Source organism: Eublepharis macularius, chromosome 18 (genome assembly GCF_028583425.1).
Source record: "Eublepharis macularius isolate TG4126 chromosome 18, MPM_Emac_v1.0, whole genome shotgun sequence".
Lineage (NCBI taxonomy): Eukaryota > Metazoa > Chordata > Lepidosauria > Squamata > Eublepharidae > Eublepharis > Eublepharis macularius.
In genome coordinates, this window is record NC_072807.1 from 14,414,976 (window position 1) to 14,433,501 (window position 18,526).

General features: G+C 47.8%; 1 protein-coding gene across 1 annotated transcript in view; it reads left to right on the top strand.

The window, feature by feature from the left end:
• The window catches only part of ITGA11 (integrin subunit alpha 11), a 133,022-nt gene that overhangs the window by 75,435 nt on the left and 39,061 nt on the right, over positions 1-18,526 (top strand). Inside the window, exons 11-20 of the mRNA XM_055002535.1 lie at positions 1,506-1,650; positions 2,262-2,410; positions 4,321-4,461; positions 9,495-9,698; positions 10,649-10,779; positions 12,530-12,696; positions 13,417-13,559; positions 15,460-15,570; positions 16,798-16,883; positions 17,733-17,940. Coding sequence (XP_054858510.1) covers positions 1,506-1,650; positions 2,262-2,410; positions 4,321-4,461; positions 9,495-9,698; positions 10,649-10,779; positions 12,530-12,696; positions 13,417-13,559; positions 15,460-15,570; positions 16,798-16,883; positions 17,733-17,940 — 1,485 coding nt within the window. The remainder of the gene's footprint in view (positions 1-1,505; positions 1,651-2,261; positions 2,411-4,320; positions 4,462-9,494; positions 9,699-10,648; positions 10,780-12,529; positions 12,697-13,416; positions 13,560-15,459; positions 15,571-16,797; positions 16,884-17,732; positions 17,941-18,526) is intronic.

The window sequence follows — 18,526 nt, forward strand, 5'->3', positions numbered from 1 at the left end:
GACATTTGAAAACATTTAAGTAAAAGTTCCAAATCCACCCACCCCAATTATTACTAAATTCTAGAGCAAGATTTAGGGCCAGTAACAAATTAAAGATCAGCTTGGTGCTACTGGACCCAAATCTTGCTCTTCTTTTACAGATCAACATGGCTACCCACATGAAACTAATCAATTCTAACAGCTCTTAACATTAATCTCTTGTTACTGGATACATGCATTCAGTCATTAGGTAATCAAAAGCCCAAATATCCCATTTTTTAGTAACCACTAATCTGAACTGGAAGACTAAGGGTAACATTTTGAAACTTTCTCATCTGGTAGTTGTTCTGGCTCTTGCCTTAGAATTCACAGAGGTCAAAGGAGGGATGGAGATGGAGGGGAGAATGCTTCAGCAGACATGATAAGGGTGTTTACCAATCAGCAGAGTTACACACTAATGGTGTAGACTTCAGGACTAAAGGAACTGCTTCCGACACAGCTAGCCCTAAATCTTGCCGCTCTCTGGTTCTACAGCAAAATTGCCCGGACTGCTGAAGTTTGGATCTAGGTGGGTAGAAAGCTGTTCCTTAAACTCAGAACTTGACCTTAAGGGGTACAGTGCAGGAAGGGGTGTGAAAATTTGGGGAGGGGGGTAGAGTTGGTGTTGGGGAATGCATACTTCATGTCACACACTGTCCAGGATACTGTTTGGGGTCCTGCCCCTTTCACATCTTAAAGAATTCCAGGATGTCTTTTTATGTAAATAATTAGGATTGGAGGAAAGGCTTTAAACATAATTAATCCTAATTAATCTCCCTGCTGGGCCTCTTTGAAGCTACAAAGTGGCTGGAGCTTTTAACAGTTTAAAGCATCTTAAATCAATAGTGTTGAATGTATACTTCATGGTGCACATCCCATAACCCTAACCAAAATACTATAAGCTAGTAAGTGTTTGAGCAGGCTACCCCGCACCCCTTTGCTCAACCATGCTCAATATTCTGTGACTCTTAGAAGGCAATGACCATGTTTAGTCCTCATTAGATTGTTGGGGGTGCCTTTCAAACAGATATTATTCTGCATACCTGGAGAACCCCCAAGACCGTTTTCACACTGCTTACCGGCCTCAGAACATCACACCGAGCTCCCGGAACAACAGCATCTTCCTGGTGTGATTTCGCATGAGAAGTTCTCACGCGAAATCATGCCAGGAAGACGCTGTTGTTCCAGGAGCTCGGTGCGATGTTCCGTAGCCAGTAAGCAGTGTGAAAATGGCCCAAGTATGCAGAATCCTTTCTCTTGTCTGGTAATGCTTCCTCCCAACTGCTAAGTCATCAATTCTGCTGTCAGAGTATGCAATGTATATCTAATTAACAGCAATAATGATAATGATACATACGTTGGGTTGAAAACAGTCTCTCTTGCACGTATCCAGGTATGTTAGGAATTGCAAATGCCAGGTTGATTCCTGGTCTCTGTGTTGTTGCTGTTATTTATTGACTACCACTACTACTTTTTACCATGGGCAGGATGGGGTTTTGCTTGGAGCCGTAGGTGCTTATGACTGGAACGGAGCAGTGCTCAAGGAGACAAGCAGTGGCAAAGTTGTTCCCCACCGAGAATCCTATCTCCAAGAATTTCCAGAGGAGCTGAAGAATCATGGAGCCTACCTAGGTAAGCATAGGCATGAGAAAATGCCGGGCAAGGAGCCACCTTTTCCAATTGGTACCTATACCACATGGTACAGTAGTGCCTGCTGTACAGTTGCTTAGGGAGATGTGGCCTCTGGCTCATCGCCGCAGAACCAGTTCTGTTGGGTTCCATGAATGGAGCTTCTGCACTGGACTGTGACCAAAAACAAGAGCTCCTTTCTGTAGACCATCTGTATGTTCGGCGAGTTTGCAAGTTATGCTGGTCCCCCCCAACTTGGGGAGTAGAACAACTCTACATAACCCGAAAACTTGTTCCTTTGTTTCTACCAACCTTCTTTAATCTTGTTCTGTTTTAGCTCTTACCTGTTTCGGAACTGGATCAAAATATCAATCAATCTCACAGCTCATGGGCTCATGACTTCCTTCCTGCCCGCCCCGTTTTGCCCATCGTTACAAAGCTATCTCAAATGGCGTTCTTTGTCCAAAACAGGCAGATACATTATCAATCTGCAGAATTCATTCCGATGGTAGAATTCGGATCACGGGGAGTGTCTTTTGGTATAAAAGTAAAGCCTCTCTGTCTGTGGGCGAGTCCTTCTGCCTCATACACCTGTTTCTGTTTGTGTGCTGCAGGTTACACCGTCACCTCAGTGGTGTCAACGAGACATGGCCGGATTTATGTTGCGGGAGCCCCCCGGTTTAACCATACAGGGAAAGTGATTGTTTTCACAATGCATACTGACCGGAATCTCTCAATTCACCAGTCGTTGAAAGGGGAACAGGTAAAGAAGGGCTGGTGCTTGTGGATGGGTGGGGCTACCAGATGGTTTAGTAGTTTGCAAGGTAGCAGAATATCTTAATCGTTCTGCTGGTGCCGTAAAAGATGGAGAATTTCGTTTTACAAGTAGTGCCTTCGAAGAGTGCGTCTGTGCTTCCACCAAATTTACAAGCAGAGCACAGAATTTGGCACCCAGAGAATCTCTAAAAAAAGGTCTATTTTATGACTGCGGAGTTAAGCTTAAACAGATGTAGGCAAGTTTCTGAAATGGCAATGAGTTCCGTAGGCTGGGGATAAATGTGTAATTACAGCCACTGATTTTCCAAGTAAGCACTGAAACTTTTTAAAAAGCCATTGACTCATATTCAACCCTCCATGGTGTTGAGTTTCTTTCAGTCCCCTTTCAGTCCCCAGAAAGTCCATTCCAAGGGTCACAGAATCCATGCCAAAAGATAGCTGTATGGGTTGGTGGGCTGGAGTGAGGAGGGCCCAGGGGATGAAACTGATTCCTTTCCTCAGGGGAACAGTGCTTTTGAAAGAGAAAGCAGTGGCAATTTCACCCCCTTGTCCTTCTGCACTCGAGCCCCCCAACTTGCAAGGCTGTTTTTCTGCACTGATCCCATGACTCTAGGAATGATCTTTCTGCATATTTGAAGAAGAACGCAAGAAAGCTCTGTCTACCGTGCACAGAGTGGTAAAATATGGCCATCAATGGGGGTAGTGGTTTCCATAACTAAATGTTCATGTTGTGAGAAAGCAGGGCTCATTTCGAGGGGGAACTCGCAGGAACGCAGTTCCAGCAGTTCCCAAAGAGGTCACATGTCAGGGCCGTTTCCAGACGGCCCCCCGCCTCGCGAAACGTCGCGCGTTGTCGCGCAGAAAACGCGAAATATCGCGTTTTCTCGCGCGAGTTTTGCGCGATGTCGTGCAAAACTCGCGCGAGAAAACGCGATATTTCGCATTTTCTGCGCAACGACGCGCGACGTTTCGCGAGGCGGGGGGGCCGTCTGGAAACGGCCCAGGTGGTCCCACCAACCTGACTCTTGGCCATTTTGGGCCCGTTTCGACCTGGATTGGGGCCGAAACAGCCTGGATTGGGCCTCTGATGGGTGGTGGATCACTCTCGCGCTCATCAGCGGCCCGATCCTGACCATTTTGGGCCCCTTTTCAGCCATTTTCAGCCCCTTTTTGCCATTTTGGGCCCAATTTTGGCCCAAATGGCCAGGATTGGGTCCAAAACAGTCAGGATAGGTGATGTCAGGGGTGTGTGGCATACGTAAATCAGTTATGTTAATGACACGCTTCCGGTGGTGGCAAGGGGCGTGGCATATGCTAACGAGTTATGCTAACGAGTTCCTCCAGCCCTTTTTCTGCGAAATGACCCCTGTGAGAAAGCAATCCCTTTTGCTGGCCTTAAACCGGCTACCTGTCAGATGCAGTTTTTGATTTTTGAGAAGAGAAACTTGAGCAAGCCACGTGAGACTTCCAGTCACCCAACAGCAATTCCAGATCATCTCGAGACGCAATTTTGTCCGCGCAGGAATGTCGCTCTGGAAACCAGCCAAGAATCTGTGGGCTGGTAGATTGTCCTTAACTTGATACAAATACGCGCAAATCCCAGTGTAAATAAATGAATCCTGGCCGTAGACGTTGAGCAAAAATGTGACCAGTCAGAAGAAAGTAACGTCAAACGGAGAGGAAACAAATATGATCCTTAATCTTCTAGGATCAAAGGTTTTAATCTGTAATTTTTTTCCCGGGAGAGATGTCTAGACAAGGAGATGATAAATTGCTTCTTTTAGAAATTCCTGTCATTCCAGATGCCACTAACTTCTTGGAGGCAGATAAAAATATAGGATCACAGCTCATTCCATATACATATTCTCCCCCCACCCCCGTTTCTTTCTGTTTCAGATTGGCGCCTATTTTGGAAGTGAAATCAGTTCTGCAGATGTTAATGGCGACGGGGTCACCGATATTCTCTTGGTTGGAGCACCCATGTATTTCAGCGAAGGGAGAGAGAGGGGAAAGGTGTACGTCTATATTCTAAGAGAGGTAACTCCCTTGGTTTGGGGCCAACAATCTGGCATGTCGCACATGTCAATCAATGGCCTCAGTGAGACATACGGACAGGTTTTGTGCCCCCACAGAGCTTTGATTTGGAAAATTCTTGCATTATCTTTTAGGTTTGCAAGTGCTCTCCCTTCAGGGATGCGCACCTGACCATGCATTCCCAAGGGGAAGAGTTATGCCTTCCCACTCAGTTCTCTACCGCCTGTGGCGCTGGTAGCAGAGTTAGGGAACCCCTCTTCAGAAATGAACACGTGAAGCTGCCTTGTACCGAATCAGACATTCAGTCCATCAGGGTCAATATTTTCTACTCCAGACTGGCAACGGCTCTTCAGGGCCTCAGGCAGAAGTCTTTCACAGGAATTGAACCTGGGACTTTCGGCATAGCATGCAGATGCTCTTCCGCCGAGCCTTGCCCTAGCTAACTGCGGATTCACACATTACAGAATACATAGGTTGGGTCTGTGGTCCTCAGCCTGCATCAGACGTAACACAGTTTGGTTCATCTTACAGGTCCTCCTCAATTTGAATCAATAACTTCCTTTCTTTGTCAGAGGGAAGTATTATCTCTCTGTCCCCACCACAATCCACGTTCACTGCTCTGTACTTGTCACACGGCATGTGCCCTCCCTACTTTTTATTTCATTTTTTATTTTATTTTTGCTTCATTTTTATCCTTATTTCCATTATTGCTGACTTTCTAGAACTGATCTTGTATTGTAATAAACTTGGCTGGCTGGCTGGCTGATTCAGGACCACAGCATGAGTAGAGAAGGGACTTCAGCCTTCCAAACTGCACCATTTTCCCAACCTGAAACAGTTGGGGGGTGATGCCTGGGGACTTCCCAGTGTTCCCTGGGATACATGCAGGTTTACCAACAGACCAAATAGTGCCCCCGGGACTGTTTCAAGAACACACATGACCATTGGGGCCAAGAGTAGGCGGGAAGATAGATGGCCTGGGCAGGAAGACCTGTGCTTCAACTGCTATGTCCATGAAAGTGGCCAACTATCTTGCGAGCATAGCAAGAAATCTGTAGTTTCTCCTGAAGAAAATCTCCCCAGCAGGTGACCTTTCTCCAGAGGGCATCAAACGCATGGCTTTTGTATTCAGGGATGAGTCCTTAAAACTCCAGATTCAGCAGGGGCGTGATAACCTTTTTTTCTTCTGGAGTCCAGACTGTGAGGTAAGAGCTTAAAAATAAACCTTCTTTGAAAGAAAGGGGAAACAATCTTCTTCTCGTATTGGTCATCGTCAACAGAGCTTGCACAAGACTTTGGCACAGAAGGTGAAGCCGAGTGCCTGCTGGCCAGGAAGCGGTAACCGTAGCTCCATCATTCCTCGGGCACTGAGTTTGTTCCTTATGTGGCTGAAAAAAAAATCTTCTGGAGTGTGACCAAGAATGTGAGGAAGGGCAGGGTGCAGCCGAAAGGCTGCTGGTTCTCTTTGCCCTTCTCAATTCCCTCGGAGATCTTTCTGGTGCTGCTGAATATTTCACTTTTCCCTTTGCTTGCCTTGACCTCCTGGAACTGCTATAGTACCTCCTTCTTGAGCCAGTTTGGTGTAGTGGTTAAGAGCGGCAGGACTCTAATCTGGAGAACCAGGTTTGATTCCCCACTCCTCCACTTGAAGCCAGCTGGGTGACCTTGGGCTAGTCACAGCTCTTTCAGAGCTCTTTCAGCCCCACCTACCTCACAGGGTGATTGTTGTGGGGATAATTATAACATACTTTGTAAACTGCTCTGAGTGGGTATTAAGTTGTCCTGAAGGGCGGTATATAAATTGAATGTTATATCCTCCTCCTCCTCCTCCTCCTCATGGCACTCCTTCCCACATGACATTTGTCTTGCTCCCCTATCATCTCACAGCAACTGAGACCTTCTTGCAGGTAGATCTGCAGGTCTAGCCTGGCAGATCTTTCCAGGGCCTCCGTCCCCGCCGGTTTCTGTTTCCTCCACGTGTCTTGTTACTTTAGATTGCACAGACTTTTCAGGCCTTCAGATGTTGGCTGCAACAGAAGCTCCATTGGAGTACGTGAGTTTGCATCAACAAGCCCAAATGAGTGGGCTTTCACACTGTAGCCAGTTATCGCTATGGAGGGCCAATAAACCAGTTGTAGATAAGCCAAGATGAGCCTAGAGTTGCCTCCCTGCACTGGGATTCAAAGATTTGCTGCCTCTGAGAATGGAGGCTCCTTTTAGTCCCCGTGGCTAGCAGCCCCTGAATCTGTGCAATCCCCTTATGAAGTCATCTACGCTTATAGCCATCGCTACATCAATTGGCAGTGAATTCCACCGCTTAATTACTCGTAGAGTCAAGAAGTATTTTCAGATTGTTGGCTGAAAAGATGCCACGAGACGTGAACTTCCCTCTGATTTCATACATGAGTATTTTTCTTCAGTGAGTTATTGCAGAGTCCGTGGAGGTACCCTGCTCTCTTATGCTACCCTAGTGTGTCCCATGCTTTGGAAGAGGCTGGCCTTCATGGCATTCCTCCCTCCCAACCTGATCCCTTGTGAGAGAGAGGCAGTGGCATTCCCACTTAGGGTTTTCCTTGCCGAGTGGGCTGTGGAGCTGTCTAGGGGATATCTTTGGAGTGCCCGCGCACCTTTCCCTAAGCATCTTCCTTTGAAAAACGAAATGCATTTGCAAGCGGGGATTTGAACTCACATCTGCAGAGCTCCCCAGAGGTTAGAAGCTACAGAGCTCTTAGTGGACACACCCGCACCCTTTGCAGCAGAGAGAGCTCTGTTTCCTTGGGAGCATCCTTTGTTGTTTTCTCTGGAGAGGGCAAAGTGATGTCACTGTTGGTCGGCTCCTTCCATTTATGGCTGACACAGCATCTTCCTAGACACACCACTTGGTGATTGCTGGGCGTGGACTTCACCACAGTTGCTATTCCAGGGCCTGCAACCTTTAACAATTCAGAGCAAGAGGTCAGTATAAGAAAACCCATCTGCAAAACTGAAACCATGTAGCTGAAGAAGTGAGCTGTGGCTCACAAAAGCTCATACCCTACCCTACTGAAACCATGTAATTTAATATTACATGTTGATTAATAATCATTTCCTGCAGTCAAATACTGGCTGTTACAAGTCCTTCATTAGAAAATGGTGCACACAAACTCTCATAATAAATCATAGATACACAAAAGCACCTGGCACAGTTAGTTTGGTGCGCTGGCAGAAATCTGCTCATGATTGGCACTTGAATTTCTGGCAGCTGTTCACTTCTCTTTGCAAAGCATCTCTTATGAAGCCCACAAGTCCCATAATAAACATCTTTGTTTTTCCTTACCTTCACATACTGGTTATCCCATCTAACTCTTCAATATATCTCAACTTAAGGATTTTTAAGAGCTATATTTGCCTCTAGAGCCATAGGTTGCAGACTCCTGTGCTAGGTTCCCAGTTCCTTCAAGCTGGGTCTTGGTTAAAATATTAGATTTGTTAAATAGTAAAGAGTCCAGTAGCACCTTTAAGACTAACCAACTTTACTGTAGCATAAGCTTTTGAGCACCACAGCTCTCTTTGTCAGATGCATCATTGTCCGGGGTCTGAGGCTCAGCTCCCGGACTTACCAGGAGAAGAGGATGGGAGGCAGTTGTGGGACAGCCACCCAGCCACCCCAACTGGCACCCAGGATCAGAGCAGACCAACAACAGAAGGGGGAAGGAGGCATCCCCGCCACAGGAGGGCAAAGAAGTGCCCAAGCCTCAGAGAGTCAGGCAAGGCAGGTAGAAGCCAGCTAGCCTCACCCTCTGGTGGGAAGGTAGGGGGCCGAGCAGGGAGAGTGAGGACCCCCAGGAGGGAAGTAGACCTGAGGGAAGAGACGCAGGAAGCAAAGGCAGTCAGCCAGCAGCCTTATCAGACAGGGAGAAGAGGCAGCCAAGGCAGCACAGTGCCATGCCCCAGCCTGCAGGCCAGCTAGAAGGCAGTAGCCTGGCCCAGCAGAAGCTAGGAGCAAAACAATCTCAGGTGAAACTGCCTGAGGCAATCTGCAAGAAAAGCTTGGCAGCCAGCCAAGGATGCACAGGTGTACCTGCCCCAATCAGCCAGCAGAGCAAGCCCAGGTGCAACTGCCTGAGTCGGCCAGGGCCATGGATAGAGTGCAGGAGGGGGCATGGCTGACAGGTGGAGCAGGGAAGAGATGAAGGGATAAAAGGGAAGCCCACCCACAGGGAGTGGTGGGTTGTGTAGGGGCATGGTGGAGTTTGTAGAGAGTGAGAAGCTGGAAGAAGTAGGAGTGAGAGAGATGAAGAATAGGAGGAAGCCCAAAGGAGGCGAGGAGGGCAGGGGCTTTGAAAGGGGAGGAGAAAGGGGAGGCAGCCAGGACTCTGTCAGGTTGAGCAGGCCTGCAAGTGAACTGAGAGGGAGCGAGGGTGATGTATACCCCCCTCCTTCCACTAGAGCAAAAGCCTGCACTGTCCCTGACGGCTTCCCAGAATCAAGGTCAGGCGTGCCGGCGCCCAGCATAGTGGCGCTCATGGCGGAGGCTGACAATCATGTTGGTTAGTAAAGTTGGTTAGTCTTAAAGGTGTTACTGGACTCTTTACTATTTTGCTACTATGTGGTTAACTCCTCTTGATTTGTTAAAGTAACCTTTCTCCTTTGAAAATGTTCTGGCCTGGCTATGTTGGTGATGTACTGGCACCAGTGGCATGCCAGTATCTGGTGCTTAGGTGTGGTGTAGTGGTTAGAGCATCTGAGAGACCCAGGTTCAAATCTCCACTCTGCTGTAGAAGCTTCCTGGTTGTCCTTGGGCCAGCCACTCTCGCCTAATCTAGCCTACCTCACAGGGTTGTTGTGAGGATAAAATGGAGGTGGGGAGAAGGATGTAATCCACTTTGGGACCTCTTTGGGGAGAAAGGTGGGCCATAAATGCAGTAAATAAATCAGAATGGCGCTACAGCCAGTTTTTGCTTGGGAGGAGAGCATGTTGTCAAAGAGCTGTGCTGCGTGTGCATGTTTTTCTTTCCAATCTATTTTCCTTCTTCCTTTTTGTGCTTTCTCCCAAGGACCAATTTATTGCCAATGGGACTCTGGAAGACTTGCCAAGCTATCAGAACTCCCGCTTTGGCTCCTGCATAGCATCTGTCCCAGACTTGGATCAGGATTCTTACAGTGATGTTGTTGTGGGCGCCCCTCTGGAAGATGAGCACCAGGGAGCGATCTACATATTCCACGGCTACAAGGAAAACCTTCTACGGAAATATAAGCAGGTAGAGATGATCTCAGAAGCAGAGGAAGGGGTTGTAGCCTAGCGGTAGGGAAGATGCTTTACATCAGGGCTTTTTTTCAGCTGGGACACGGTGGAACGTAGTTCCGGCACCTCTTGAAAATGGTCACATGACCGGCGGCCCCGCCCCCTGATCTCCAGACAGAGGGGAGTTTAGGTTGTCCTCTGCGCCAGTGCGCGGAGGGCAATCTAAACTCCCCTCTGTCTGGAGATCAGGGGGCGGGGCCACCAGCCATGTGACCATTTTCACCAAGGGCGATTTAAACTTTAAACCCCTCCCTTGTTGCAGCTAACCCAAAGTGATGTCATTGCGTGGCTCTGAGTTCCACCACTGAGTTCCACCATCTCTTTTCCCAGAAAAAAGCCCTGCTTTTCATGCATAAGGACCCAGATTCCAGTGCTGGCTTTCACAGAAATGGTCTAGTTAACCAACCGAACTGCACCAGATGGTCCAGTGCTCTGACGCCATAAGACGCAATCTCATACATCTACATTTTCAACAAATTAAGTCACAGTTTAGGTATAAGCTGCCCTGACCTGGATAGCCCAAGCAGGGTCAGCCTTGGTTAGTAATTGAATGGGAGACCTCCAGTGAAGACCAGGGTTGCAGAGGCAGGCAATGGCAACCCACCTCTGTTAGTCTTTTGCCATGTAAACTCCACCAGGAGTCGCTATAAGTCAGCTATGACTTGAGGGCACTCTCCTCCTCCTCTTCCTCCTCCTCAGGTATATAGCACTTTGCACCAGGAAAAAAAAATACTTTTACAACACTCAAACAGGGAGTGCAAATGTATCCCTTGTTCAGCTGCCCATAGCCATTCTCTTTTACACATGCTCTGTGCACATATGCAAATGTATTTTAGCCGCATATTCTTTGTGGTGGGATATGCTCCTGGAAGAATGTTGATGGGCGCCCCTTCTGCCATTTTTCAGAGAATTGCAGCAGCAGATCTCTCTCCAGGACTGATGTATTTTGGGTGCAGCATCCACGGGCAACTGGATCTGAACGAAGATGGGCTCATAGACCTGGCCGTTGGCTCCCTTGGAAATGCCGTGCTGTTATGGTTGGTTATAGTGAATTTCAGGGTGGCTAGAGTAGCATGTGATTGCAGAAACGAGTTGATTCTCCAATCATATCAAGGCGTGCTGTTGTAAAAGAGGCTCAAACTGAAAGGCAGAGCAAGCCTGGGAGTATTTGCACAGAAGAGAGTCCCACTGGGAGCTCAGCTGGTACAGTGAATCAGCTGGGATCTCTGAGGCCCGGAGTTTCAACCCTGCACCTACAACACCCTGTAGGTAGCTTGATTGCAACAAGATAAGGGCTGTGAAGGGCTTTGAACAGTGTAAGAGCTGTATAAAAGCTTTTTCATTCAATGGGACTTACAGTGTAAGCGCTGTGTAAAAGCTTTTTCGTTCAATGGGACTTACAGTGTAAGCGCTGTATAAAAGCTTTTTCGTTCAATGGGACTTACAGTGTAAGCGCTGTATAAAAGCTTTTTCGTTCAATGGGACTTACAGTGTAAGCGCTGTATAAAAGCTTTTTCGTTCAATGGGACTTACAGTGTAAGCGCTGTATAAAAGCTTTTTCGTTCAATGGGACTTACAGTGTAAGCGCTGTATAAAAGCTTTTTCGTTCAATGGGACTTACTCAAGTATGAGGACTTAACTAGAAGAGAGCCTGAGAGAGTAAGGACAGGGTCTCACTTTTTAAAAAGGCAAATATCAATCATGCAGAGCCCTGCTATGGACTGAGACCATCGTCTCAGGGTTGCCAACCTTTTGGACTCTGCTTTGGGGAACCTTTGGGATTCTGACACAGGGTGGTAGGTGCAATAAGTAAATGGCTGCTGCAGGAGGTGGTGCCAGCAACAAAATAACAGGGAGTGGGGTTATGCATAACTCTCACGGTAATTCTTTGGCATTTCAGGCAGAAGCCCTATTTAACAAGATGCTTTTTAATCTGCACAGCCAATCAGATCTCCACTGGCCAATCAGAAGCCCCGACCCGGCCCTGCCTACTTTCTATAAATATTTGAAGCACCAGGAAAGGTGTTGGTGGGTGCTGCGGTGCCCATGGGTGCCACGTTGGGGATCTCTGCCATAGTCTTTAAGGTAGTTGAATGCTCCTGCCCTGTTTTGCCGAAACGAATCCCTCCCTGGTGTTACTGTTACCAGCACTTAGCCCTTGTTAGCACTAACCATGGTTTGTTTCTTGAACCCTGTTCAAGATCCCAAGCACACAGTGAAACCATGGTTGTGCGTGCCAAGTGAAACCCTTCATTGATTTAAGAAAGATATATTCTGCCGTTCTGTCATATAAATATCAAGGCAGCACTGATGCTACTTGCATTCCCTCACGTTCAGGCAGCCCGGAGCTTCAGGGAAACTGCCTTAACCATGATTTGTTCTGTGCTGATTAGCGTGGCTAATGTAGAATTATTAGGGGGTACCATAGAGTTTTGGAAAATTCCTAGAGTGTTGCATAACTTCATGATGTCACTTCCAAGTCTGAAATCGAAAGTGGTATTGCAGTGCCTCATGACTTGATCATTGAGAAGGCTGTGCCAGGGATCATGAGACCCATGTGGACAAAAGCCACATAAGATGGCGGCTACACTGAAGAGGAGAGGCAGAAAAGATTGAGCAGAGCAGCTGATGGGATCTGGCCCTTACAGCATTTAGCAAATCCTCAGCCCCAGCTTTAGGTCTTCAGATGTACAAATAACTGTGCTCAAAGAAAGCAAGACATGGCAACGTCTATAGAGAACCTCGTTCCCTGCCCAGTTTCAGCAGACTTTGCCTTTTCTCTGTAAGGTCCCGCAGTGTGGTCCACATCAAAGCCAGCATCCGGTTTGAGCCGCTCAAGATCAACATCTTCAACAAGGACTGCACCCGAAACGGAAAGGACGCCACTTGTCTGTCTGCGCTGGTTTGCTTCACTGCCATTTTCCTGTCGGCACACTTCCAGACAGCAAGTGTTGGTGAGTGACCATTGCCTGGCCTTCTGTCAGGGTGTGCGCTTCCCGCAAGGTGGCCTGTGCCCCAGGAAAAAGGTGTGAATTTCTAAGACAGCCTTTCCCTGGATGCCCAGACGTTAAGAAAGGTCTTATCTCTCGCTGAGGCAAAACACGTGACATTGTTTTAAGCTTTGGCTTCACAGGTCATAACAGCTGGGGTAGCTAAATGTGTGCTCTGTGAGGTCCTGGATTCAAGTCTTGCCTCAGCCATTAATTGGCCTTCAGGAATCACCGCCCACCCACTCTCATCTCTGCCGTCTGAGGGTTGTAATACTGGCCTGCCTTGGTTTGAAGTCTGGACTCCACAGATACACTATGAATAGGCCCTGGTCCTTTCTTCCACAGTCCTCCCCACCCCACAACCAGGGGAAAGTTGTGAGTCCTCCCTCGGTGTTTTGATTACTTAAGAACTTAAACGCTTTTCAGAGTGGCAACAGCAGAAGTCCTGTCTGCCTACCAGATGGGTGTTGGAAGAGACAGAATTCCGGATGGGCAAAGAAAGACGGGATTAATTCTATCTTAATCTCCCCCATCTTTACACTTTAGGCAACCCTGTGGGAACACACCGGGTGAGAAAGAGAGGGTTGTTTCTAAAATATGTGTTTGGATCTTGCGATGGTTTTCATTTCTAGTCTTAATTGTTGCACGTGGAAAGAACTTGAACCAATTGTCAAATTGTTTCAGTACTGAATTACAACGTCACCATTGATGAACGCCGATACGTCCCACGCGCCTATCTGGATGAAAATGGAGACCGGCATGCTCACAAGGTGACCACATTGTTTGCAGGACACGAACAGTGTGACCGGCTGGATTTCCACGTGATGGTAAGAGCTTCAGTGGTTTCCTTGTAGACAACTTTATTTTTTAATCCTGCAGTTACAAAACAATGACTTCTGTATCTATCTAGTAAAGAGTCCCATAGCACCTTTAAGACTAACCAACTTTATTGCAGCATAAGCTTTCGAGAGCCACAGGTCTCTTCGTCAGGTGCCCCTGACGAAGAGAGCATGCATCTGACGAAGAGAGCTGTGGCTCTCGAAAGCTCATGCTACAATAAAGTTGGTTAGTCTTAAAGGTGCTACTGGGCTCTCTACTATTATGCTTCTACAGTCTAACGCAGCGAACTCCTCTGGATATGTATCTATCTAAATGAACAAAAAAAAAGTCTTTGTGGCAAGTTACTCGGTCGGATCCAAACTTAGATTTTTGCTACCGGGAGACACTTTTTTGTCAGTGCCTGCCCTTCCCACCAGCATCTCACTCTCTCTCTGAAATGCTGCTTCCGGCGGAGGACAGGGGGCCACTCAGGGGTCTGCAACAGGAAGAGGGAATGAGCAGAAATTGCATTTTACCTTCCATTAGTGTAAACATTTAGTCTGGATCCAACCTAATATTTATAGCCCACCACGGAGCCATAGAAAGGGCCTCGACTCAGGGGCAGAGCATCTGCTTGAGCTGCACAACGTTCCAAGTTCAGTCTCTGGCATCTCCAGCTGAAACGGCCACGTTCTAGGTGATGTGAAAGACCCAAGACCCTGGAGAGCTCCTGCCTGTCCGAGAAGACAATATTTAGCTTGCTAGACCAAAGGGCTGATTCAGTAGAAAGCAGCTTGAGGTGTTAAATGTGGTATTATTTATTACTGTCTGTCTGGCTAGTAAAGCCACTAAAGCGACAAGTCCACAGAAATGTTTGCAATCTAATGTGCCCCAACATGTCTACATTTAATCATTGGTGGCCGGGAGAAGGTTAAAAGAACCAGCTTGACTGATCAGGCATTGACCCGTGATTATGCTGCAGGAATGGTTAATGTGACTTGAGGTTGTAGTATTGCAAGACAGGCCTCCGGGTCATGAGAATATTTCCCCGATAATCCGTGTCCATCGGATCTCATCTTGAGTGCTGTGGCCAGTTCTGCTGCACTTTAAGAAAGATGTGGGCAACCTGGAATGGATTCAGGTGGGAAAGGGCTGGGAAGCAGAACCTAGGAGGAAAACGCTTTAAGGTACAGCCTCTAGTTGGTTGTGCTCTAGCTTTGGCTTTCTGAACTGAGTAGTAAAGAGTTCAGCAGCACCTTTAAAACTAATCAACTTTATTGTAGCATAAGCTTTTGAGAACCACAACTCTCTTCGTCAGATGCATCTTAAAGGTGCTACTGGACTCTACTATTTTGCAACTACAGGCTAACTGTTCTGGATCTATGAACTGAGTAGGCGATTGGTCTATCAAACCCCTTCCAAATTTAAGCCCCCATGACTATAGTGGTGCATGAATGATCACTTGACAAGCAGGGTTTTTTTCTGGGAAAAGAGGTGGTGGAACTCAGGACTGCACAATGATGTCACTTTGGGTCATCTGGAACAAGGGAGGAGTTTTTTAAAGTTTAAATCGTCCTTGGCAAAAATGGTCACAGGGCCGGCGGCCCTGCCCCCTGATCTCCACACAGAGGTGAGTTTAGATTGCCCTCCTCACCGCTTGAGCGGCACAGAGGGCAATCTAAATTCCCTTCTCTCTGGAGATCAGGGGGTGGAGCCACCGGCCATGTGACCATTTTCAAGAGGTGCCAGAACTCCATTCCACTGCATTCCAGCTGAAAAAAAGCCCTGCTGACAAGTCAAATCAAATGTGCTTTGTATAGACTTTTCTGTTCAGGCTTTACTTCCTGTGTTCATAGACCCGGCTCAAAACTGAGCCAGATTGAATCAGATTACCGGCTCCTTTTCTAGGATACAGCAGATTACGTGAAGCCCGTGACTTTCTCTGTTGACTATGGCCTCAATGATCCAGACAGCGGCCCAGTGATGGATGATGGGTGGCCGACCTCACTGAAAGTTGCTGTGAGTAACAGTTATTAGACTTGAGTAAAGGCAGCTTCAGCCTTGAAAGTGATTCATATTCCATGACCTCATGGAGAAGCCCACAGGTCTCCAACCTTTTTGAGCCTTTGGAATTCTGACAGTGGTAATTGCAACGACAAAATGGCTGCCTCCGGAGGCAGAGTCAGCCACAAAATGTCAGAGAGAAAGGTCATGCATACACCAGTTTAGTGTCGTGGTTAAGAGTGACAGGGCTCTAATCTGGAGAACCGGGTTTGATTCCCCACTCCTCCGCTTGAAGCCAGCTGGGTGACCTTGGGTTACTCACAGCTCTCTCAGAGCTCTCTCAGCCCCACCCATCTCACAGGGTGATTGTTGTGAGGATAATAATAACACACTTTGCAAACCGCTCTGAGTGGACATTGAGGGCCAAGCTACAAGTGATGAATGACACTTGAATGGCAAGTGAACAGACTTACATGTATTCCTCCCTGTTCACTTGCCCTCCACTCAGTCATGTAGTGGGAGGGCAAGTGAACAGGGAGGAATACAAGTGAGTCTGTTCACTTGCCGTTTAAGTGTCATTTGTCACTTGTAGCTTGGCCCTAAGTTATCCTGAAGAGTAGTATATAAATCTCCACTCCTCCACTTGAAACCAGCTGGGTGACCTTGGGTCAGTCACAGCTCTTTCAGAGCTCTCTCTCAGCCCCACCTGCCTCACAAGGTGTTTGTTGTGGGGATAATAACAACATACTTTGGAAACCACTCTGAGTGGGCATTAAGTTGTCCTGAACGCCAGTATATAAATCGAATGTTATTATTATTATTATTAAATGTTATTACTATTAACTCTAGCAGTTACTCTTCAGCATTTTAGGCAAAAGCTCTGTTTAAAAGGATACTTTTTTATATTGAACATACTGTTTAAAAACATTTTCTTGCATACACTCAACTTTCCTGCAGTCCTGCAGTGAAGATCTTTGTGCCGTGGTGGCAGCTGCTGCTAAATTTCCTTTTTGAAAATCACACAATCAGATGTGCTTTTGTGATATTACTCGGTAAAATATATAATAATGTATTTAATGTTATGTTATTAAATATGTTAGTAACAATATATTTCTTAAAAGAATGTTGAATTGCAATTGGGGTTGCCCATAAATGCCCCAGGTGCCCACTTGGTAGCGACCCATCGTGTCTTCTTCTTTGTCAAAACTGAAGACTCCAGTTCTTTCTCTCTCTTTCCTACAGGTGCCTTTCTGGAACGGGTGTAACGAGGATGAACACTGTATCCCAAATCTGGTCCTTGATGCTAAAACCGACCTTCCAAGTGCCATGTGAGTAGATAGTCCAGGAGAAGGTACCCAGTTCAGCAGGGCATGATGATGTTGAAAGAGAGGGCTCTGGGAAATCAACTTGCAGAGAATGTGAGGAGCAGTTCTCTTGAATTTCAGGACTGCAATCTTTCTCTTTGCTTCAGAATTGGCATCAGAAGCCTGTTCTCTATGAGTCTTTCTACACGAGACTGTGTTCGTCAAGTGTAGGGAGAAGCAATGTTAGCTGGGAAGCATAGTTTTAAAAGACAGAGCAGGCAGAGATCGCTCCTCAGAAGGTTTGTTAATTTCATCTTCGCCTCCTCTGTCAGTTTCATCTCTCCAGTCTAAAACTGTGTGGGATCTCAACCAGAGGGCAGCGAGGAATGGAAATGGGCTGGAGCTGCCTTTCAGAGCCAGCCTTGGACCTGGAGAGGATACAATGGGCTGAAGTTCCTCATCTGGCATTTCACAGTCCCTTCACACAGCTCCGGTGTATAGCAAAGCCTTTGCCCTGCCACCGGCTCTATCTTTTTAAACTACCCTTCCTGGCTAACATTGCATCTCCCAACATGTTCTTCAACTGTCAGATGTCTCGTGTAAAGAGACTCAATGAAAAACTTGGGGACGAGGAGGGGGGGTAAACTGACGAATGGCCTCTCAAATGACCCCCCCCGAGTTTTATCAGAAGAAGGTCATGCCAGATTTGAATGTCCTTTCTCCACTTTATAGCCCCTCATACGAGCCCATCTGGCACAATTATCCTGCCCCAGCTCAGGCCATTGCTTGGTCCTGCCTTGCACAATCAAGACATTCCTGGAGGATTGTGGGAAATTCCTTTGCACTCAGCTTTGACATTTGCTCTTTCCATAGGGAGTATTGCAGACGCCTCCTGCGAAAGTCCCATTCGGATTGCTCGGCCTACACGCTGTCCTTTGATACCTCCATTTTTGTCATAGAGAGTTCCAGGAGGCGGGTGGCGGTAGAAGCGACGCTGGAGAACCGTGGGGAAAACGCGTATAACACCGTTCTAAACATTTCCTTCTCACGAAACCTGCAGTTTGCAAGCTTAATCCAGAAGGTATGGAATTTCTCTGTCACAGGGAATGAATCATTGCATGGGAAAACAAGCCCGTTAGATCGAGCGCTGGGCCTTGGGCAGAACTGCATGTTATGCCGCAACGTGTGTAATGAAAAGCCTACAAGCTCTTCCCCCAAACAGCATTTCAAGAGCAGGGCCAGATCGACGGGGGGGCAGAGGGGGTAGTCTGCCCCTGGCGTCGCCAAAGAGGGGGCGCCGGGCACAGTTGCCAGCCCCAGGAGCGCGCCTGGGGAAAGGCAAACGGCGCGGGCGGCCTCCCAGCCACCCGCGCTGCCTTTTGCCTTTCCCGCAGGACAAGGGGCACATGGCAAGCCGGCCGCCTCTTGTCCTGCGGGGCAGGTGAACGGCGCGGGCAGCCTCCGAGCCACTTGTGCTGCCGCGAGCTCCGTGGCATGCCGGGACAGCCGGCTTGCTGCAGGGGCGGGGGGGCGCCCCAGCATGATGACGTCACAGGAGTGCCGTCATCACGCAGCGCCAGGAGCATGCACGTGCGCTATGCGCGCGCGTGTAGAGCCTAACTATGGTTGCCCTGGGCGCTGGCAACCGTAGATCCGGCCCTGTTCAA